This window comes from Eleutherodactylus coqui, chromosome 7, assembly GCF_035609145.1.
Source record: "Eleutherodactylus coqui strain aEleCoq1 chromosome 7, aEleCoq1.hap1, whole genome shotgun sequence".
Classification (NCBI taxonomy): Eukaryota; Metazoa; Chordata; class Amphibia; order Anura; family Eleutherodactylidae; genus Eleutherodactylus; species Eleutherodactylus coqui.
Window position 1 is genome coordinate 223,430,527 of NC_089843.1, and position 23,340 is coordinate 223,453,866.

The following is a 23,340-nucleotide window of genomic DNA, read 5'->3' on the forward strand; positions in this document are numbered from 1 at the left end:
GAAGGGGGCACTAACTTTTCTGATAACTTATGCTCATGTAATAGCCTGTGTATGCCTCTGCAATCCTGTAATGTACTTTCATTACAAATGTTGTTTTAGGGGTCTCCCTTCCAGCTCTTCTGCAAGTCACTGTGTGTTGTTAGGTATTGAGCTTCTGTAGTTACTGACTGGGACTCTAGGACTTGTCCTGGGAAAGCAGCAGTGAGCACACAGATACTGCTACGCTGCTCATTGGACCAGAAAAAGAGTGCAGCATGGGAAGTAAGTAAAAGGAAGTACAGAACAGTGAACTACTGGTAAAATGTAAGGCTTGCTACAGACCGCCTGTCTGAAAACGGATTGCAAACAGCAGGGCAACAGAAAAATTGAGAAGACCACCTGAAAATCATTGAAATAGTGCAAAGAGCAGCAAATGAAGTAAAGGAGAACCTGTTAGATTTTAGAAAACTTGTTGAAAACTCAGGTACAATTTAACTTGATTTCAAAGTAATTAAGTCACGGGATTGGTCAACAACTTTATTAACTCCGATCCTCTAGATCTTTGTCCATACAGACAAATACACAGATCTGTAGTTATTGCTCTTTTATTTTCATTCCTCATAGAACATATACAATTCCTTGAGCAATCTTATTTCTAAGATGTCATCAAAGTAGGTGATAAATGTCTGATGGCTGAGGCGCCCCACCCCTCGGCTATAGGTCAGTCTCACAGACTCTGAAACAAGTGGCAGCGCTCATGCTCAACTGCCGCTCAATTCAGACTCCTCACATTGTTGATAAGTGAGGAGGAATGAGGGCTCGGGACTTCTATTCTAGAGGTCAGAGAGGGTCCCAGCACTGGATTATATTGGAGTATCCCTTTAAGCATCTGAAATGAAAAGAGCAGATGTAGAAATCTAAAAACTGAAAAACAAATATACCCCAGGTCAGACAGTGTCCATCAGCTTGTGCCACACAGATTCAAAACATTGAAGTGGTTATCTCAAGACAGACCGTTATAACCTACCTGCAGGTTGGACGATAAAAGTCTGATCGGTGGGAGGAAGGGGGGGGGGGGGGGCGACACTCTTGCTCTCAGGTCCAAAGGCCTATTCACACCAGCCGATAATGGCTAAGAAAAAAATGCTAAATCGGCGATCGTTTTAGCGATCATCGGCGCGCCTATCGGGCACTGCTAGCTGATCGTTGAATTCAGTCCAACCTAAAAATCATCTTTCAGCCTTATCAGCAGTTCTCCATGGGAAGTGCTCATAGCATTGTTTCCTGTGGAGAACAAAGGATCTGAGCGCAGATAAGAGCCCTCGGCCTATTATCTGCATTCAGTGAAGGCTTTAGTTGCACATTTAATTGCTATTAAGTAGCTGAGTAGCTACTTAATAGTTTATGCAAAATGATCGCTCAAAGCTGTCACTGTGGTTTGAGGGATCATTTGCTGGTGTAAATGGGCCTTAAGTGGCGATACCCCCACTGATTAGACATTTATAATCTATGCTATGGATAGGTAATACTAGCCTATCTAGGTATAGCCTCTTTAAGCTATATTCTTCAGCACTCCTGTCAGTTCTTCTAATGTGTCTTTTTTTTTTTAAGTTAAGTTTCCATGAAACTCTGGAAAATGTTTTTTGTTTTTTTTTAAAGACTTGCTTTGTGCCGTTCCTCTGTTATTCCTCTTGGAAGTGTATAAATTAATTGACAGCTTGTTTATCCATTCTCCCTACGCACGCTCACATTATCCAATGCGGACAGTGAAAGTGCTGGACTAATTAAAGTTTTCCATTATTCGGTTGAGAACTCTATAGAGCAAAGCAGCTTTTTACTGAATCATGTTCAATCCTTAGGGCGACCCTCCAGGCCTCGGCAAACAAAGACTGAATTGCTTTTCCGACTACCTGATTCCTGTGCATAGTATTCATTGGTAGTCTAAGACACTACATGCTCCTCTGACCGGCCAAAACTGCTCACGTAGACCGCACTAGTCAATCAAAGCCGGTGTCGGGGCATACTAATGCGGAGTCAGAAAAGATGGTGCAACCATTTGTTACTGCCTGCCTGGGGCCCCCGGGGCCAGTGTCTTAGTGTACGGAGTTGCTGAGGCCTATTGAAGTGTCCCACCAATCTAACATTGCTGACTTATCCTGAGATCAGATCATCAATGGTTAGAAGTGGGACAAACTATTTAAGTGAATACCCGCGATTACCCTAAATGGCCCGGTCTTTAAATGTTAGGGGTCCCTCAGGTGGAAACACATTTTTCCATCTCTACTCTGTCTTATGTGATTGCTTGTCATGATCTAAAGGTCTCCTATGTTTATTGCAATCACTTCCTTGCCATGCAGACTCCTAACTATGGCTTACCAGGCACCATCTTGATGCGAACATTTCTGCTTTCATATCAATCCCATGATGCATCAGCACAGCAATACATGAGTAGCTAGAGACTGTGCCATCTATACTGCAGGGAAAACACTGCAATGAGATTCTGTATTCACCTAAATAAGCTACAGACCACAAGCATACAGTCAGGAGGATGAGCTGTGATCTCCTCTATTACAACTGTCTTGTAGGAGCCACGTGATCATTAGTAGCAAGTGTGACAAGTGTCTGCCTGCACCTCTAAGCAGTTTCTGTCAATGTCACAGCATCATACAGACTGAGAAACTGACTAGAACCTGAACACACAAACCCAATCAGATCTCAGCTGGTTAGAATTGACAGCTCATGGCCACCCGGGGAGAAAGGAGGCCAGGAGTTTCAGATGGAAAGAAACTAAACAAGTTTAGACTTGCTCACGTGTATGTATGTATGTATGTATGTATGTATGTATGTATCTCAGGAAGGGAAAAGGGGTAGCTACATGATAAATGGAGTGACCCGTTGCCATTTGTGGTTTAACCTACTGACCAGGTCACGTTCTGGTTGTCACCTACTTTCACATGCATTGCAGCAAGACTTAAATTGAGGAAAATGGCGTTGTGGGTTTGAAGTATTTTAATTGTGAACGTCATGTATGACTTTAAAGGGGTAGACCTTTTGTCTAAATGATTAATTGGCTGGGGATCATTTGATTGCTATGAGTCCAGCACCAGGAACCCCATCAATCAACTATACTCACCAGAGGAAGCTACCAGCAGCCGCACATTTCAACTGTAGCGACTACTACAGGAGAAATGTGGCATTACATGGCACACATTGAATAACCAATAAAAAGGCGTCATGGCAGGAGACGACCTCTATGACCTCCATAAGCCCCATTAGGAACAACACAGACAATTATGCATACAGAAAATAGCAACTGTACATTATTATCCAGGTTTCTGATTAAAAAATGCCCTTGAATCTTTTTGGGGGGGGGGGGATTGAGAAATCTTCATTTTGGAATATCCAAGGAAGTGTTGGTGAGACTTGACTCACGTCAGTTACTGTTCTGTGAGGGCAACTCTTGAGAAATGAAGCGTCTCAGACGTTCCAAATATTGACTGTACAATTCAATGTCATTGTGTCCGGCGCCCTCCACCCACAGGGGCTCCACGGGTTTGGGACAGCGCTCATAAAGTGCCAGGCCGTGGGAAAAATCAATCACTTCATCTTCGGTCCCGTGGATGATCAGCACAGGAGATGTGATCTTCGAAACCTTCTCAATACTGCAAAATAAACGAATTCAGACATCAAGTGGAAACAAACATTCATAAAAGGCAACTAAGGCAGCGAATCCCAGAGGAGCGGGCAACGCATGCAGCACTTCCGTGCCCAAACTGGCGGACCCCTTACAGCCAAGGGGGTCCGCCTGGCACTGTTTGGTCCCGCACGGATTCTCTTGCCTGCTCCCGGACTGGAATTCCCAGCGCAAGTGTAAAACCACCCTGTCACTTTGGACACGAGCGGATGCGGTGGCGTATTATACACGCGCAATAGTCACACCGCGCAAAATGCAATAAAGGTTGAGGCGGGCACCATCTTCATGCATATTACTAGTATATGGGGATTGTGGGCAGGAAGCAAGTACGTGATTCACTGCCTACATGCCTCTGGTGTGAGCGCCAAGAAACACTTTCAGGTCTTCTGGTTAACTATTTCACTGCCATATAGGGTACTTTAGCGGGGCAGGGTTTGGGTTTTCTCTGCAGTCTGCCCGGGGTTCTTCCTTTTCTCTACACGTCTGTATGCATAAACCCTGCATGGGTCACGCAGCGTATTACTGGTGTGGAGCTGCCGGAGGCCCGGCCTAGTGCCGCATATGACAGTATCTCACGCACGCCGTCATGCGCAGTCTTCCCAGGTTTTCTTTTAAAATGTTCCCACGCTGTCACTTTGCAACGGCGCCTATAAACACGCCACCCACACACAATGTAATTGCGTATGGGCCTGTTGATGCACGGCCATGGAGAACAATGCGCTCTGCAGAATAGAACATGCATGTATCTGATTGGCTGCGATTTACCGCATATCAAACATGCATACACCACACGAGAAGTACACTCCGGGGAGCCTCGTCTTACGCTAAGCTCCTTGTGGATTTTTGCACTAAAATCTGCATCAAATCTCCCAATCCACCTCCAACGTACGTGAATTGGGTTTCTATGAATCCTTCACATGCTCTAAAGAAAAAAAAAAGACAAGACTTCTTTGCCTGCGCAGCAAAAACACAATCCGTGGCAGGCTCATCCACGCGGATTCCATAAAGTAGCCCCCCATCAACTTCAATGGAGCCTCAAAAATATTCACACAATCCACGACGCTTCCAAAAAGCCGCGGACTTCCATCAGTAAGGCGTCCGTAGATGTTAGGCCGGGAGCCGGAAACACAACCAGTCTACTGGAAGTGGCGCCACATGTACAAATAGCATAGATTACCCCCCAAGAAAGATGCAGGGACCCCCCAAAATTATTTAACTCCTCTGCTCCCTGTCGCCAGAGGTGGCCAGGATTAAGCATATACAACATTTCTGTGACCCCCATGGCGGTGCAGTGCTGTTCCCGTACCCCACTGCAGCGCACACTGTGAAGCCATGTATGCCACTCCTATTACCTCCTATGGTACATATAGGCAAACAGCGTAGAAGAGCCCAAGAAGCAGTTTCTGTAGTCCACCGGTGGTATTCTCATCTCAGCCACGACTAGCTGAAGTAGGAGTGCCCCTTTAACACCTTACCGCTCCATGATGTACAGTTGCATCACTCGGGGTTTGGATGGAAGGGGTCGGGGGTTGATCCCGCTCCGTACAATGCGGGTGCCGGCTGTTTCTTCCATACTACAGCCGCCCAGCTGCACTCAGTGCTCTCACTAATCACAAATATTAACCCTTTAAATGCCGCCCTCAATTCTGACAGTGGCAAGTCAATGCTCCATATTGGAGTTCGGGCGTCCAGAATGGCCCGTTGTGATGCGATCACCGGGTGCCATTTGGTTGCCATGGCAGCTGTGCGCCTTCTGAGCCACGGCAGATTGCCCAACAAGCCATACCTATGGCGTGGCATGACAGATTGCTGTATAATGTAATACTATGGTTATCATATTATACTGCAGGAGCGATCCAACCATCGCACATTCATCTACCATAAGGGAACTAGAAAAAATACACAGAAAAATCAGGTTTAAAAAAGTTTTATCCAAAAAAAAAAAAAGCCCTTTCCCACATTTCTAATTAAAAAAAAAAATGAACAAACCCCACATATTTGGTATTGCTGTGTCCGTAAAAGTCCGATCTATCAAAGAAACGCATTATTAACCCCCACGGGGAACGCAGTCAGGGAAATAAAAATGGTGCTTGAGTGGGAGATCCGTGGAGGACTCTTGGAGACTCTTGTTTTCTTGGGTTGGGCCGATGCTCCCTACAGAATGCTCAGATCAGGTCAGATTCTGGCTGTGCCATACAATCCTATTAGTGAATCCAGTTCATACATTTTATACAACCCATGGAGGGAGATCAATGGCGAACGAACGGCCTGAGGAAGAAGCCAAGATCACTGACAGAGAAATTAGAGGTGGACTTAAAGGGCAGGTAGGTGGCAGCCGCCGTGCCATTGTACCTGGAGCTCTTAGGACACAGTGCATTATCGTGCTACAAGGGCAAGGAACTACAGGTCTCAGCCAGCCCGCTAATGAGACCCCCGCAGGCGCCAACTACAATCGGGGCGAGGAGTGGAGGTAATATCAATGCTCAGTGATGATACATTTCAAAGCCCAAAATTGGGCGATTATACCTTAAAGCGTGACGAGGGGCCACCGGAGGAAGACTGGAGGATTCTGGGTGCTTCTCTGGAAGGACCTCTGTTGTGGGCAGCTGTCTCATAAGACCTTGGAGACCCTTCATAAAGAGTACATTGTATTCGGCCCGCCGTTTATCACATTGCACTTGTTTCCATTGGATTTTAGGATTTATTAATTTGTAGTTTTCATGCCAACACGACAGAATGAACGGAGTGGGGCAGCAGAGGAACGGCGCAGCGTGCAGGAACCTCAACCGAACCTTACTAGGAAATATTAGGCAGAAGACAAATGGAAGTTATTACTTTACTTACTTTGGAAATGCATCAAAACAGTAAGTTTTCTTCGTATCGGGAAACGCCACTCTCATTCCAGAGGTCAGAGGTGAATGTAAAATAACGGCAGCGCACTCATAACGAGATGCCAAGTCCACTGTGGGCACAGTGCCAATGCTCTGTCCATAAAGCAGAATGTTCTCAGGGCAGATCCCGTACCTTAAGCAGAACAAACATAAATGGATTGGTAAACTCATTGCCAGCTCTACAAGACTACAGAAGCTGCGAGAATGGTCTGACACCAGCGCTTTACACTATCCAGGCCACACAATGGTCAGGAGCGGGCACACTGACTGGTACAGGTGACTGGCCTAGACGTGCTCTGTGACCTGCGGGAGGCAGATGGGGTCAGTGCACTGACCCCTCCTACTGAAGGCTGCCCATAGACATCTACAGGGAGGAGCAGGGGGGCAGCCAGGGGCACACACAATGGTCAGGAGCGGGCACACTGACTGGTACAGGTGACTGGCTCAGACGTGCTCTGTGACCTGCGGGAGGCCGATAGTCTGTGCACTGACCCTCCTACTGAAGACTGGCCATAGACATCTACAGGGAGGAGCAGGGGGGCAGTCAGGGGCACACACAATGGTCAGGAGCGGGCACACCGACTGGTACGGGTGACTGGCCTAGACGTGCTCTGTGACCTGCGGGAGGCAGGTAGTCTGTGCACTGACCCCTCCTACTGAAGACTGCCCATAGACATCTACAGGGAGGAGCAGGGGGGCAGCCAGGGGCACACACAGGTGGGATTGCAGCTTCTAGTACCTGTTATAATGTGAATTACTCTGCATTTTCCATAGTGGAGTTTACTTGTATTGTAAAGCCAGATGGAGCTTGGTGCAGAGCGCCGGAATGCCAGAATCAACTCCGTAATGCCGGCTGCTCTTCTAACCTCTCATGGTAACAGAAGGCGGACGGGACTACCGGCCATCACCCTGAGAGAGCCGTGCTGCCGGCTGACAACAGGCAAGAAGAACTAGAAGTTCTCTACTGGAAGAAAATCATCTTCATTCAGCCACAGAAGTGCAGATGATTACCAGTCAAAATGCCCCCGGCGCTGCAGATTCTGACTCTCTGCCTTTTGCATAAATGCTGCGGATTTTGCAGCAAAAATTTTCAGCTGCAGAACAAGCGAAGCATTTCTGCCCTGTGAAAACGCCCCCTCGGACTGCCGACTAGCGGTGGGATATAACACATGGCATCTGTCGTACTCCGGAGCAAAAACAGCTTCCAAAACAGAAAAACAAATAGACACGTAAAGAATACTGCAGCTCAGATTTTCCAAGCAGTTCTGCAGCAGCTATTATAATTTTTTTCAACTGTTTTTATTGGAAAATGTTTCAGTTCAACATCTAAAAACGGCCGATCCAATACTATAGAATACTATAGCCGGGGGTTTGCTGCTGTATGCAGATAATCCTAAGAATATAACCCAGAATACAGACCTGCTCGTTCAGCCCTAACAGAGGAGACGGGTATTCTAACTATACAAGGGTCTAGAGACGTCACGTCTGCTTCATGCCTGCAACGGCAAACCAAAAAGGAATCTCTATGGCACTCCACACTACCAGGACCACTAGTTATACCTGGTAAAGACAACATTTCCCACTAGATGACCCGCCCTGATAAGGACGCATCCGCCCTGATGAGGACGCACCCACCCTCATCCCCCAGCCACTCACTAACCCTGCAAATCTATAACAAATGAAGGAAGAATAAATACCAGGGTGCAAACAAACTCCATGAAATAAACCACAGTACTTATCTTAGGAGTTGCCGGATGAATCACAGAACCCCGATCCAGGGAGAGAATGGGGGAGAGGGGCCCACACAAACATCCAACAAGGTCTTGTGGTCAATATGACACTAATGTGCTCATCGCCCTGTGACACAACACGGATTGGATGCCTCATTAAGTACAATTAAGAGCTAATCTGGGGCATAGACCCCTGAACATACAGGTTCAGTCCTAAGCGCTCACTCACGACCTGAAGGTTACAGGTTCAATCCCTGCCTGGTTTAGGTAGCCGCTCAAGGTTAACTCAGCCTTCCATCCTTCCGAGGTCAGTAAAATGAGCACCCAGTTTACTGGTGGGTAAAAGATGACTGGGGAAGGCAATAGCAAACGACCCCATAAAAACGCCACCCAAGGAGTCAATCCTGACTCAGTGCTTGCACCAGGGGACTCTACCTTTACCTACAGATCAGCATCTGAGAGAGCAGTAGCATTAACTAAACGGCAGTTTATAACACACGGCCAAAGTATCAGTGAGATGTAATATCTGATCAAAACAGCCGAATGCAGGAGTCAGTGGGGGGCGCTACTTCCTCTAAGAGATCTACTACCTTGTAGAAGGATCTTAAAGGAAAATAGCACTGTTTGCAGGTGATACTAAAGTATGTAAAGTAGTTAACACAAAAGAGGATGTTACACAGCTGGATGTTTGGGCACGCTGCTACCGCGTTTCCCTGAAAATAAGACAGTGTCTTATATTAATTTTTGTTCAAAAAGGTTTAACCGTTTTACATGTATAGCTGCCTGGACACTATTTAAATTGACCTTTTTAATTAACTGTTAACAGGGCTTAATTCTGGAGTAGGGCTTATATTTCAAGCATCCTCAAAAAGCCTGAAAAATCATTTTGCATCCTCCAAAATTCTGGAAAATCATGCTAGGTCTTATTTTCAGGGTAACTGTAAGGTTCTGCATATTGGATAGAACGTAACGATGACAAAGTGACAACGTATTCCACAGATCAGAGGGCACAGGAGCACAACCAGACACTACATACAATACTGAACTATTTAACCCCTTAGTCAGCCGGTTTTCCGTCTGGTTGTAGTTTTCATTGGCACAATATTTATGCACCTATAATTTATAGTTAGTCATTTGTTCTGGAGGGCGGAGAGAGAAGACGCGCCAATTCTGCCGTTTTTACAGCGTTAATCATGCAGCAGAGATGACTGGATACATTGTTTCGGTCGGTATGATCACAATACCAAGAGGTTTTTTTGTTATTGTTTTAGTTTTTCCCCTTTTAGCACAATAACGCCCCTTTTAATTGTTCTTTTTATATCGCTACATTCCAAGTCCCATAACTATTGTTTCCAGGGACGGAGCTCTGCGAGGACTTGCTTTTTGCGTGACGAGTTGTGGTTTTTTTTATACCATACGGCTTTTGGGATCACTTTACTGTGTTTTAGGCTTTCATTTTATGGTTTTTGCTGCGAAGGATAAATCGTGTGTTTCATGTATTGTACAGGTTGTTACAGATACGATGATACCCAAGGATTTACATTTTTTTTGTACAAACAGGGGAAAGTGCGCAAAAAGGAAGGGGGAGGGGAGTTGTTTTTTTAATGTGTTTTTTTCACCATTTTTATTTTGTAGGGCACTTGAACCCTGACCGCTATAATGGCGATGATGCATTGCATCTGTTACGAGATCCTCGGGACGTAAGTTTACGTCCCGTTGCGCTAAGGGATTAAAGTAACCAAAGAGTTACATGAACTTTGCTTTAAGTTTATCTATGAAACATATTATTGCCTCACCTTGTACGTAAAGCTTGCCAAGCTGCATCAATATCTGCATACAGGTTTTTTTCCGAGGGGCGCCCTGAGCTCGCCCCGTACCCAGAGTAGTCATAGGAGAAGATGTTACAGTTGATGCGTGTCCCGAGGCCCAAGTAGAAACTGCTCATCTGTCCTAAATCCACCGCATTACCGTGAGAAAAGAGGAGGGTGAACCTGCGGAAAGAGAACACAATGTCTAAGTACGAACCGCAGCAAAATCCGTGTTCTAGCAGGAGCCGTACAGCGAATGGCGATCGGACGGCGAGCCTCGCGGATCTACAGGGTGAATCAGCACACCATGAGGGGGCTGTGGGTTACAACTCTGGGTTTGAGCGGATTACAGCAGCAAGCGGATGGGAGGCCACCACTTCCAACGCAACAGGTGAAAATCCACGCAGAATGCTGCAAAATCTGCACGTTACACACGGAAAGGATGGCTAAATAGAGGGAACCAGTCCTGTTCCCACCGCAGGGGAGGTGACGGAGTCGGGGGATGTAGTTGTTACACTCGCCTGCTCTCACAATCCAGCGCCGTCGCCCTATGAAGGCTGTGCTCTCTCATAGACTTTTATAGGAGACCGCAGGCACTCAGAGAGTCACATCTTCCAGAGCCATGCCATCTTCGTAGGGTGACAGCGGGCGAGTATATAAACTACATCCTGCAGCATTAGAACTTAGTGCATGTAGGGGTGACGGGTTCCAGGGCATTAGACTATATGGAGGGGGGCACAGTCCTGTGAGGGCGCTGCAAGTGGTCTTCAGAGATAACACAGGATGACCCGTATGACCGATAGTTGGCCCAACCATATATTACACAGGAGCATCACTAGTGAATGGAGGAAGCCGAGAAGCGTTCCACCCGCCTCCTCCGTTCACAAGGCCGACCCGTCCTTCAGTTCGTATGATTTATGGCTGACTGCAGGAATCTGAACGGTTTCTCGGTACGCGGGCCCTCAGACCTCCGGCACGCGGGCCCTCGGACCTCCGGCACGCCGGCGCTTTCTCTCTGCATGCGGACCCATAATACGCTGACCAGTTTTCTCAAGCAAACACGGAGTGCGGAAAAAACTCCTGGCATGCCCTCCGCTTGTCCGTGTGTGCGGGCGGACAGCACACAGGCCTCTTGGGCACACGGCTGACGAGGTTGTATGGGGCTTGGTTTTTGTGGGACAAGCTGTATTTTCGGTAACACCAAGTTTGTAGTTTTTTCATGTTTTGCTATTTTCTACATTAAAAACTATTATTTATGTTTTTAAAGATTTGCTTTTGTGCAGCCGCATTCAGGAGCCTTGATGTTACTATTCCTCCATCGATGGAGCTCCATGAGGGATTAGGTTTTAGGAAGGAGTTCTCATCTTCATTGATCCCATTTTTGGGAACATATAACATTTTGATCACTTTTTATTCAGTTTTTTTTCCCAAGAGGCAAGGATTAACAGAATCTGCAGTTCCGGCCATATTTTCCCGTGGCATTCACCATGCAGTATAGATCATATCTGACATCAACTCTGCCGGCCGCTACGATTACCCAGATACCAAAGTTATATCATTTTTATTAGTATTTAGCTACCTTTCTTTTTTTCCCCCACAGTTTTTCTAAAAAAGATGTATTTTTTGTACGGTCACTCCTAATATTGTTTTTTTCCTGTGGGACAAACTGTACTTGATATCCCCTGCATCTGGTGATCCATGTGACTTTTCGATCACTTTCTATTCCAGGTTTTTACCCATAGCATGCACCGTGCGGATAAAATAATCTACTGTTTTCCATGGGTCACGGCAAACATGAGGATACTAAATTTGTGATTTTTTTTTTTAAACATAATAAAAAAGGGGGGAAATGTGGGGTTTATTTTTTTCATATTCGACCCAACCTGGGACTTCACTAAATATGATCATGGGATCATGGGACAATACACTCCAACACTTCAGTACTGCAGTGTATTATACTGATCTAGGAGGCTCATGGGCTACCATAGATAACGGACCTGGACACCATCTTCAAGCCTCTGGGTGCCATAGCAACTCATTGGGACCCCATGATCACACTGGGGGGTCTGATGGGCACCAGAGGCAACCCCTAGCCTCTGTCAGTCAGCCTTCTGCGGCTGCACTGATCGCTGCATTAACCGGCAGTTCCCGCTGTATTCGGTGATCACTGCTGTTAGACAGCCGGGTCCCTGTTCCTTCCGGGCCTGGAGACACGTGCCAGTATTAAGGCGCTGCTTAAGAATACCGTCCATTAGTGATGGGTATACAAAAGGCGTACGGGCAGTCATTAAGGAGTTAAAGACAAAGAGAGGCTGCCCCTCATCCATATCAGAGCTCGTTTATGTGGCAGCCTTCATCCTACTTGCTGGATCCAATCACTTGGCATATCTTTAGCACATAGCGGTGTACGGCTGCATGGTAGCGTGCGGCAGCTGCAGCGTTGGTCGTGCCCCTGATATTTGGGCCTGATCAGCAGGGCAGGATATGGTTCCTCTTGTATCACACTTGCACTACGTTGAGACTCGGATCTTTTTAATTCATTGCTACTATAATATATCTTATCACATATCAATAAAGGTGAACTTTTAGGGGACCCAACTGAGGGTTCAGCTTATGGCCAAGGCTGTGGTGGGATTGGTTACAATTTAACCCTAATGGGCCCTTGAGCCCCCCCCAGTTTTTGTTCACGTATGTAAATAGTCAGTAGGAGGGACCCTTTCCTGCCGCCCCATTGGCAATCCTCGCAACGCAATCCGGGGTGCCACTGAGCTACCATGACAGTGTGGAGCCGACTGAAACCAGAGAACAAGTTAGAAACAAAGCGCAGACAGACCAGCATAGAGGATTAAATATTTCGAGCAGATGTGCTGACAGCGGCAGCCACCGGACAGCGGCAGCCACCGGACAGCGGCAGCCTACCTCCAGTCGGGGCGCCGCAGCGGCTCCAGGATATCCAAACAGTAAATGTAGGGAAAAGATTATAGGCGTAACGGCGCTGTCTTATCAGTGGAGCCAGAGGGGATCAAGAATCCTTCTTACTCGGGCTACTTCTTCATCAGGCCGTATTACAAGAGCAAAAGAATGAAGAACATTTAAATAGCGGAGCGTCTGACATCTGGGGGGACTCCACCAATCCCCACATACCAGCCACCAAAACATGTAAACATATATATATAATCTCTGGTCCTGAGGAGGTGAAATGTGATGGAAGCAAAGAATGTTCAGATTAATGAAATAAGCCACATGGAACTATCATGCAGTCCGTGGCCGTGGTGTTTGTCACATGGCTTGCTTTTGCATGTTCTGGATGGTATTACCACCAAGTTTGGTTACATTATGGCCAGTAGACGTCTCTCTAGACACCCCGGAATGGGGACTCTTTCATCTATAATATACAATCAGCAGCGATCAGGAAGGACACCGCGGTTATGAAGCAATGATAAGTCATGGGGAGGCCCCTTTACCATCTGACCATGAAGCAATAAGTCATGGGGAGGCCCCTTTAACATCTCACCATGAAGCAATAAGTCATGGGGAGGCCCCTTTAACATCTCACCATGAAGCAATAAGTCATGGGGAGGCCCCTTTAACATCTCACCATGAAGCAATAAGTCATGGGGAGGCCCCTTTAACACCTGACCATGAAGCAATAAGTCATGGGGAGGCCCCTTTACCATCTGACCATGAAGCAATAAGTCATGGGGAGGCCCCTTTAACATCTCACCATGAAGCAATAAGTCATGGGGAGGCCCCTTTAACATCTCACCATGAAGCAATAAGTCAAGGGGAGGCCCCTTTAACATCTCACCATGAAGCAATAAGTCATGGGGAGGCCCCTTTAACACCTGACCATGAAGCAATAAGTCATGGGGAGGCCCCTTTACCATCTGACCATGAAGCAATAAGTCATGGGGAGGCCCCTTTAACACCTGACCATGAAGCAATAAGTCATGGGGAGGCCCCTTTAACACCTGACCATGAAGCAATAAGTCATGGGGAGGCCCCTTTAACATCTCACCATGAAGCAATAAGTCATGGGGAGGCCCCTTTAACATCTCACCATGAAGCAATAAGTCATGGGGAGGCCCCTGTAACATCTGACCATGAAGCAATAAGTCATGGGGAGGCCCCTTTAACATCTCACCATGAAGCAATAAGTCAAGGGGAGGCCCCTTTACCATCTGACCATGAAGCAATAAGTCATGGGGAGGCCCCTTTAACATCTGACCATGAAGCAATAAGTCATGGGGAGGCCCCTTTAACATCTGACCATGAAGCAATAAGTCATGGGGAGGCCCCTTTAACATCTGACCATGAAGCAATAAGTCATGGGGAGGCCCCTTTAACATCTGACCATGAAGCAATAAGTCATGGGGAGGCCCCTTTAACATCTGACCATGAAGCAATGATAAGTCATGGGGAGGCCCCTTTAACCTCTGACCTGTTGCTCTATGATGGACTTCTGACTACTCTATGATGCGGGGGTGATGAACTTTAGGCGACACTATTAGAGTATCATATAATCTACCTGCTGCAGTTTACTCTCAAACTAGTGTTATATATTGATTTTCCAGGGACTATGACAAAAGGGTGTAACCGGTGCTCAAAAAGGGGGTGGCGTTCAATTGGATTTAGATCTGTGAAAGCCAAGTCAACCCCTCAAACTCGGTCGTGTTCCCTCCAACATCACTGAATGATCTGCACAGTGCGAGACGTCGCTTCTTGGTGCCACACCATGTACAAGACATTTCGCCTTCTGCCATCGGTTCTGATGCTCACATGCCGATTGTAGGCACTTTCAGTGGTGGAGGGGCTATAGCCCTACGTCCATCCAGTTCAGCCTATTACCCCCAATGTAGATCCAGAGAAGGGTAAAAGAACAATAAGGTAGAGACTAATCTGCAGTTCCGCAGCACGTTATAGCACATTGTGTGTTCTGACATGCTTTGGGTACTGCTCCTCGTCATGGTGGAGACATATAGCTGTAATGGGATATATATTACAGTATAGCAACCATATTCATTTGTTATGTACATAGGCTAGTGTTGGCAGCACTGGTCAGAGCTGACAGCGCCCCCTGCCTCCTCTTCCTGTCAAGTGCGGCAGTGCCGTGTCCCCTCTCAACAGACACCACACCTCCCGCCAGTCTCCTGGTTCCCGTAGGGCGTGTCCACCAATGGCCTGCCTCTTAAAGGGCCAGCACTCACACACAGCCTTTCCTATTTTTGGCGTGGTCCCTGCTAGCAGCTACCGGAGCACTTAAGGGCCAAACGAAAGAATTTGCCCGATAATTGTTGCATTTACATCCGCAGCCATCGTGTTCAGTTTGCTGCGAATCATCGCTGGATCGACGACTTCTGGCTGAGTGTAAACGCTCTCTGCTTCACATGGAAGGAGAAGCCAGCAAGAATCCAATGATCCAGCCATGTTCACTGCAGGAGCGCCAACAACCCAGCGGGGTCGTCACCCGTTCGCACCGTCGGATAGACTCCATCCCGTCTAAATGGGACATTAGTTTCTAAGTGTATAGAAGCGTTTTGTCTGCCCTCCCGCTTTAGGACCGTGCCTCTTCTACCCAGCTTTCCTGGCTTCTCTCCTGGCCTCTGCTTTTTGTTTTATTGCCCAGGTTTACTGTTTGCTATACAAACCCAGCTCTCCACGCCGTCCAACCTGCACGGACAGAGGGACACATGCAGAGAACAACCCGGCTCATCCAGTGCTTGGGAAAACAAAAAAAGCATAAAACAAAAACTTTAGTTGAAGATCAGTGAAAATATACTTTGATATGAGAACCGCCCCCGCCCGCGATGACGCAGTCACTCCCTCTGATGCGTTTCTGGTGCCATTCATAGCTGCTATGACTAAGGGCTCATATCCAAGGCATGGCCGCGCAATATGTGATGGAGTTAATAAAAGGAAATGGACTTTCATGGATGCATGCACACTGGCATGCAGACACTGCGTGAAGATACGTGCGAGAAACAGATGGCAGCATGCTCTATTACTCCGCGTACCACACAGCGTGAGCCCCATACGTTTGCATGAGCATCGTATGCCAACACCGTGTACGGGCAGCGATTCGTATGCATCGCCACTATGAAACAGGGCATGGAACTAAATAAAACACACACAATCATGCTGCACATGACCCGGAGACACTCGCTGCCCGTACGCGGTGTCTGCAGAGACCCCCGCGGTGTTTAACCAATGACACCATAGTGTGTTATGGGCATCGCTTTATATGTCAAAACATTAACAAATCTTCAAATAAAAGTTCTTATTTTATGTACCCCACCCCCACGCTGGATGAGACGTGGAGGACGCTCACTAGAAGGGGATTTTCACCTGTTGCCGATTTGCTGCAGAACTTCAGCATAGAATAGTCAAATACCCTGTTTCCCTGAAAATAAGACATACCCTGAAAATAAGACTTAGCATGATTTTCCAGAATTTTTGAGGATGCAAAATGATTTTTCAGGCTTTTTGAGGATGCTTAAAATATAAGCCCTACTCTAAAATTAAGCCCTGCTAACAGTTAATTAAAAAGTCAATTTAAATAGTGTCCAGGCAGCTATACATGTAAAAAAGTTAAACCTTTTTGAACAAAAATTAATATGACACTGTCTTATTTTCGGGGAAACAGTATATTATGAAGATTTTGGTGCAGGGTTTTTTTTGAGAATTTTTGAAGTTCTGGTAAAGCCCCATCAAAGTTCTGGTAAAGCCCCACACGGTTGCCAGTGGGGAGCGTGATAGAGGTGGGATTCATGGACCCATATTGCACCGTGTGTAGTTAGCCTTAGTCAATAACAAAGATGTCCATTGTAACAAATAGATAAATAATGAAGTTTTGGATCTCGGAAACCCCAGTAACTCATCTGAAGCCCCTACTGCACTCTACAGACCCCTAAAAGCTACAAACCCCTGTAACTCTCGTCCGAAGCCCCCTACTGAATTCTACAGACCCCTAGGAGAAGCTACAAATGGTGCCAAATAAAAATGACCATTTTTGGTCTCCGTGGCAAGCACTCTAGCCCCCCCGTGTCACAGCCGTGCTCCATCCAATGTCAAAGAGATTTGTAATAAACCTGTTGGAAATGACCACGATTTGACCCGACACAAAAGAGACGCAGTTATAAATCTGTTTCACAAGTTCAAGACCAATGACCAATTTTTAAAATCTAGTCCCCCTCATGGCTTACACAGGCGCAGCCGCTCTTCACGTTGGGTGGTCTCAGACTGAAGTTATGCCACCGATAGCACTTTACACAAACACTGAAGATGGGAGTCGCACTACAAATGGGGGCATTTTCCCTGATTGCAGCTTCAGTAATACAGACTCTTTACTCCCCGTAACGTGTAAGACAATAGCTACGTTTCGACCTCCACGGTCTTTTTCAAGCTTAACGGTCTTGTTGGACTGGATACAACCAGCGATGCTTTGGTCGCTCCTGCAGTATGATGGAATGCATTACGTCATACTGCAATTTGACAGGCAGTCAATCAAGCCACCCCATGGGGACGGCTTGATAGGCAGTCTGTTAAGGCAGCCCTGGGGCCTTTCAGAAACTCCCCGGCTGCCATGACACCGGCAAGGCTCCTTGCGATCTCACATGTAGGGGGTGCGGGGGGGGGGAATGTGATGTTTGGGGCATTTAGAGGGTTAATAGCCGCGATTGGCTGACGCCGCCGCTGTATGAAGAGGTCGCCCCATGATTTCTCTTCATACATACCCCGACGCTCCACCACGTTAATGTACGTCTTGGAGCAGGAAGGGGTTAAAGGGGTTTTCGGCCCTATTTTTCACTGATGACCTTCACATCGCATTCTGTCCCAACCAGCAGAGAAGTAGGACGCGCCGTAGCATGACAGCAGGTGGGATGATCAGCTGATGGATGGGGGTCCCGAGTGGCAGACGTCCGCCCAACTACCACCAATTAGGTTGGAAATAAGAAACTGATATTTTTTGCCCCAAAAAGGCACAGCGTCTTATATTCGAGGGAGGAGGGGTGCTTATACTTACCTGGTCCGCGACATCCCGCTGTTCTCTGGCGGCGCTGCAACAAGTGTCCTCCCTGTCTGCCTGCTCAACTTCTTTCTGGCGACGGGGCTTTGAATACCCCGCCTCCAGCAGAGCGAGCGCTGTGATTGGTTGCTGGCGCTGAGATTAGCCAATCACAGCCGGCGCTCGATGAGCCTTTCACAGCCATTTAGTGATCTCATCTCTTATATTTCAAGCCTCCTCCGAAAACCCGATAGGTCCTACCTCGATAGTAAGACCTATTTTCGGGGAAACACGGTAGGCATTGTGTCTCCTGCTTGCTGTGGGTGAAGCGATGTAATGATCTTTACCAGGTCATGTCTGTTGGCATGATCACAGCACATATGTAACAGATCTCTATATGTGCACTACACAGGCTGTGATCATGCCAACACACATGACCTAGTAAAGACCATTACATCGCTTCACCCACAGCAAGCAGGAGACAACGCCTACAACACAAAAGGTAAGTTAACACACCTGCAGCGGCAAGGGAACGAGCGAGCGCACACCGGCAGCAGTTCTGAGGCTGTGAAGACATTCCCTCCCCGACAGCTAATGTCCGAGTTACTACAGAAGCTGAATGCCTAACGACAGGCAGTGGATTGCGGAGCCTACATTTACAGTGTAAAATAGATTGTTTTTAATCCAAGTATTACAAGATTGCTGACAGGTTATGCAGGAGCAGAAGTTGTCTGATAAATTAGTCAAGCTGTAATCAAAGTCCATTCCTGGCTCCCTACAGAGATGATGAGAGGAGCTGACTACGGGGGATGGGGCATCGGCTCCGCACCGCCATCTGTAGTGCAGGCAGAACTGCTGCCATTTCTCTAATTATATCCCAACAGACCTTACTGCTGCCTGGCCACCGCCGCGCGAGGAGGAGGAGGAGCCAGCTTGTGCTGGAAGCTTCTCGCACTGCGCCCGCGGAGCTCTGTCAATGTCTCAGTGTAATACTGAAACACATGGTGCCCGGATACATCGGGCGCGGTGCGAGAGGCTGACGGCACTGGGCGGCTCGATCGCCACCCGCAGTATTATTAGATCAACTGTTGGGGGGAAAGAATTCTAGAAATAGCAGCAATTAATGAGAAAACTGTATCACTCCAGCCGGGTGAAGGGCAGCGGGAGTCCCATACGCACTGCCCTGGGGGCGGCGGTCAGACGGTGCACCCCGGGGCACTCCTACGAGCTGTGTGGCGCCGGTCAGACCCAGTACACCCATCCTGGCTGTATGGCGCCTCCTGGGAGGGGCTGTTGCCCCTGTGCAGCACCACCTAGATGCGCCGTTCCGTACCTGGCGTCCAGCGGATATACAGGAAGGCCACGCAGTTGTCCCGGTACACCCCCCTGACTGTGTGGCACCCCCTAGAGGCGGTGGTCCATACCTGGCGCCCAGCAAATGTACATGCAGGCCACACGGTTGTCCCGGTACACCCCCCCTGGCTGTGCAGCGCCACATAGATGCGCCGTTCCGTACCTGGCGTCCAGCGGATATACAGGAAGGCCAAACGGTTGACCCGGTACACCCCCCCTGACTGTGTGGCACCCCCTAGAGGCGGTGGTCCAGACCTGGTGCCCAGCAGATGTACATGCAGGCCACGCGGTTGCCCCATTAGACGCCTCCTGCCTGTGCAGCACCCCCTTGGGGTGGGCGGTTGCCCCAGTAGACCCCTCCTGCCTGTGCAGCGCCCCTTAGAGGCGGCGGTCCGTACCTGGCGGCCGGTGCGCAGCGGATGTACATGCAGGCCACGCTGTTGCCCCATTAGACCCCTCCTGGCTGTGCGGCGCCCCCTGGGGTGTGCCGGTTCCCCCATTAGACCCCTCCTGGCTGTGCGGCGCCCCCTGGGGTGTGACGGTTGCCCAGGTAACCCCTCCTCCTGGCTGTGCGGCGCCCCCTAGAGGCGGCGGTCCGTACCTGGCGCCCGGCGCGCAGCAGATGTCCATGCAGGCCACGCGGTTGTCCTGGTACACTCCCCCTGACTGTGCGGCGCCCCCTGGGGTGTGACGGTTGCCCAGGTAACCCCTCCTCCTGCCTGTGCGGCGCCCCCTAGAGTCGGCGGTCCGTACCTGGCGCCCGGCGGATGTCCATGCAGGCCACGCGGTTGTCCCGGTACACTCCCCCTGACTGTGCGGCGCCCCCTGGGGTGTGACGGTTGCCCAGGTAACCCCTCCTCCTGCCTGTGCGGCGCCCCCTAGAGGCGGCGGTCCGTACCTGGCGCCCGGTGCGCAGCGGATGTACATGCAGGCCACGCGGTTGCCCCATTAGACCCCTCCTGCCTGTGCAGCGCCCCTTAGAGGCGGCGGTCCGTACCTGGCACCCGGCTCGCAGGGTGTGACGGTTGCCCAGGTAACCCCTCCTCCTGCCTGTGCAGCGCCCCTTAGAGGCGGCGGTCCGTACCTGGCGCGCAGCGGATGTACATGCAGGCCACGCGGTTGCCCCAGTAGACCCCTCCTCCTGCCTGTGCGGCGCCCCCCGGGGTGTGACGGTTGCCCCATTAGACCCCTCCTGCCTGTGCAGCGCCCCTTAGAGGCGGCGGTCCGTATCTGGCGCCCGGCGCGCAGCGGATGTACATGCAGGCCACGGGGTTGCCCCGGTACACTCCCCCTGACTGTGCGGCACCCCCTGGAGTGTGACGGTTGCCCCATTAGACCCCTCCTGCTGGCTGTGCGGCGCCCCCTGGAGTGTGACGGTTGCCCCGGTACACCCCTTCTGCCTGTGCAGCGCCCCTTAGAGGCGGCGGTTCGTGCCCGGCGCGCAGCGGATGTACATGCAGGCCACGCAGTTGTCCCGGTACACTCCCCCTGACTGTGCGGCGCCCCCTGGAGTGTGACGGTTGTCCCGGTACACCCCTTCTGTCTGTGCAGCGCCCCTTAGAGGCAGCGGTCCGTACCTGGCGCCCGGCGCGCAGCGGATGTACATGCAGGCCACGCGGTTGCCCCATTAGACCCCTCCTGGCTGTGCGGCGCCCCCTGGAGTGTGACGGTTGCCCCGGTACACCCCTTCTACCTGTGCAGCGCCCCTTAGAGGCAGCGGTCCGTACCTGGCGCCCGGCGCGCAGCGGATGTACATGCAGGCCACGCGGTTGCCCCATTAGACCCCTCCTGGCTGTGCGGCGCCCCCTGGAGTGTGACGGTTGCCCCGGTACACCCCTTCTGCTTGTGCAGCGCCCCTTAGAGGCGGCGGTCCGTACCTGGCGCCCGGCGGATGTACATGCAGGCCACGCGGTTGCCCCAGTAGACCCCTCCTGCTGGCTGTGCGGCGCCCCCTGGGGTGTGACGGTTTCCCCCGGTACACCCCTTCTGCCTGTGCATAGCCCCTTAGAGGCGGCGGTCCGTACCTGGCGCCCGGCGCGCAGCGGATGTACATGCAGGCCACGTGGTTGTCCCGGTACACTCCCCCTGACTGTGCGGCGCCCCCTGGGGTGTGACGGTTGCCCCAGTAGACCCCTTCTGCCTGTGCAGCGCCCCTTAGTGGTAGCGGTCCGTACCTGGCGCCCGGCGCGCAGCGGATGTACATGCAGGCCACGCGGTTGCCCCAGTAGACCCCTCCTGCTGGCTGTGCGGCGCCCCCTGGAGTGTGACGGTTGCCCCAGTAGACCCCTTCTGCCTGTGCAGCGCCCCTTAGTGGCGTCGGTCCGTACCTGGCACCCGGCGCGCAGCGGATGCAGGCCACGTGGTTGTCCCGGTACACTCCCCCTGACTGTGCGGCGCCCCCTGGAGTGTGACGGTTGCCCCGGTAACCCCTTCTGCCTGTGCAGCGCCCCTTAGTGGTAGCGGTCCGTACCTGGCGCCCGGCGCGCATCGGATGTACATGCAGGCCACGTGGTTGCCCCAGTAGACCCCTCCTGCTGGCTGTGCGGCGCCCCCTGGGGTGTGACGGTTGCCCCGGTAACCCCTTCTGCCTGTGTAGCGCCCCTTAGTGGTAGCGGTCCGTACCTGGCGCCCGGCGGATGTACATGCAGGCCACGCGGTAGCCCCAGTAGACCCCTCCTGCTGGCTGTGCGGCGCCCCCTGGAGTGTGACGGTTGCCCCGATACACCCCTTCTGCCTGTGCAGCGCCCCTTAGTGGCGGCAGTCCGTACCTGGCGCCCAGCGCGCAGCGGATGTACATGCAGGCCACGCGGTTGCCCCGGTACACCCCTTCTGCCTGTGCGGCGCCCCTTAGTGGTAGCGGTCCGTACCTGGCGCCCGGCGCGCAGCGGATGTACATGCAGGCCACGCGGTTGCCCCGGTACACTCCCCCTGACTGTGCGGCGCCCCCTAGGGGTGTGACGGTTGCCCCGGTACACCCCTTCTGCCTGTGCAGCGCCCCTTAGAGGCGGCGGTCCGTACCTGGCGCCCGGCGCGCAGCGGATGTACATGCAGGCCACGCGGTTGCCCCGGCTGCTCTTGGTCACGAACACCTCGATGTTGTCCAGCTCCGGCTGGCTGTACTGGAAGTCGGCGCCGTCCGTCAGGTGGAGCTTCCAGCGGCTCAGCACCCCCGGCCCCCGCGGGCCGCCCTCCGGCTCCGGCACCACCGCGTACGTGGGGACCGGGGGCAGGAAGGCCAGCTTAGCGGCGATGCGGCCGGGACACGGCGGGCAGCAGAACAGGCAGCACAGCTCCCGCACCGAGAAGCCGTTCATCTCTCACCGGGGATGGGTGCAACCTGCAACCTACAGCCGCCGGCCTGCCACACCGCACCGCCGCCCGCCGGCCATGCCGACACCGCACCGGGCCGCCAGAGGGAAGCTGCGGCCGTGACCAGCCGACCCCGACAACCGGATGTCACTCCCGGCTGGAAGTGACGAGCGGCGGGGAGAGGGAAGCGCTGGGAGCGTCATGTGACTCGCAGACACCGGCCGCCTCCGCCCTCTGCTGGTCCCCGCCTGAACTGCAGTCACCTTGCATCAGTACTGTCGATAGCGGAAAGGATGAGCCGCGGTCCTTGTGTGCAGCGGGGTGGGAGGGGGGAAACCTTGTGTGGGGGGAGGAGGGGCTCCTTGGGGGGAGGAGGGGAAGGAGGGGCTCCTTGGGGGGAGGAGGGGAAGGTTGGGGGAGGAGGGGCTCCTTGGGGGGAGGAGGAGCTCCTTGTGTGAGGGGGAGGAGGGGCTCCTTGTGTGAGGGGAAGGTGGAGGGAGGAGGGGCTCCTTGTGTGAGGGGAAGGTGGGGGGAGGTGGGGCTCCTTGTCTGAGGGGGGGTGGGGGGCTCC

At 51.1% G+C, this 23,340-nt stretch overlaps 1 protein-coding gene across 2 annotated transcripts; it reads right to left on the reverse strand.

Annotated features, from left to right (window-relative positions):
- Positions 1-502: 502 nt before the first annotated feature.
- Positions 503-23,022, reverse strand: LOC136573214 (alpha/beta hydrolase domain-containing protein 17A). 2 transcript variants are annotated; one of them, XM_066574495.1, is made up of 5 exons: positions 22,479-23,022; positions 10,091-10,285; positions 6,518-6,697; positions 3,412-3,641; positions 503-868 (listed from the first exon to the last, which is right to left on the reverse strand). In XM_066574495.1, exons 1-4 carry the CDS (start codon positions 22,772-22,774, stop codon positions 3,413-3,415), a joined length of 900 nt encoding a protein of 299 aa, XP_066430592.1. In that variant the 5' UTR covers positions 22,775-23,022; the 3' UTR covers positions 503-868; position 3,412. The 2 variants fall into 2 exon arrangements, with proteins under 2 accessions (XP_066430592.1, XP_066430591.1); XM_066574494.1 differs by having other exon boundaries at positions 503-3,641; positions 22,479-23,021.
- Positions 23,023-23,340: the final 318 nt, after the last annotated feature.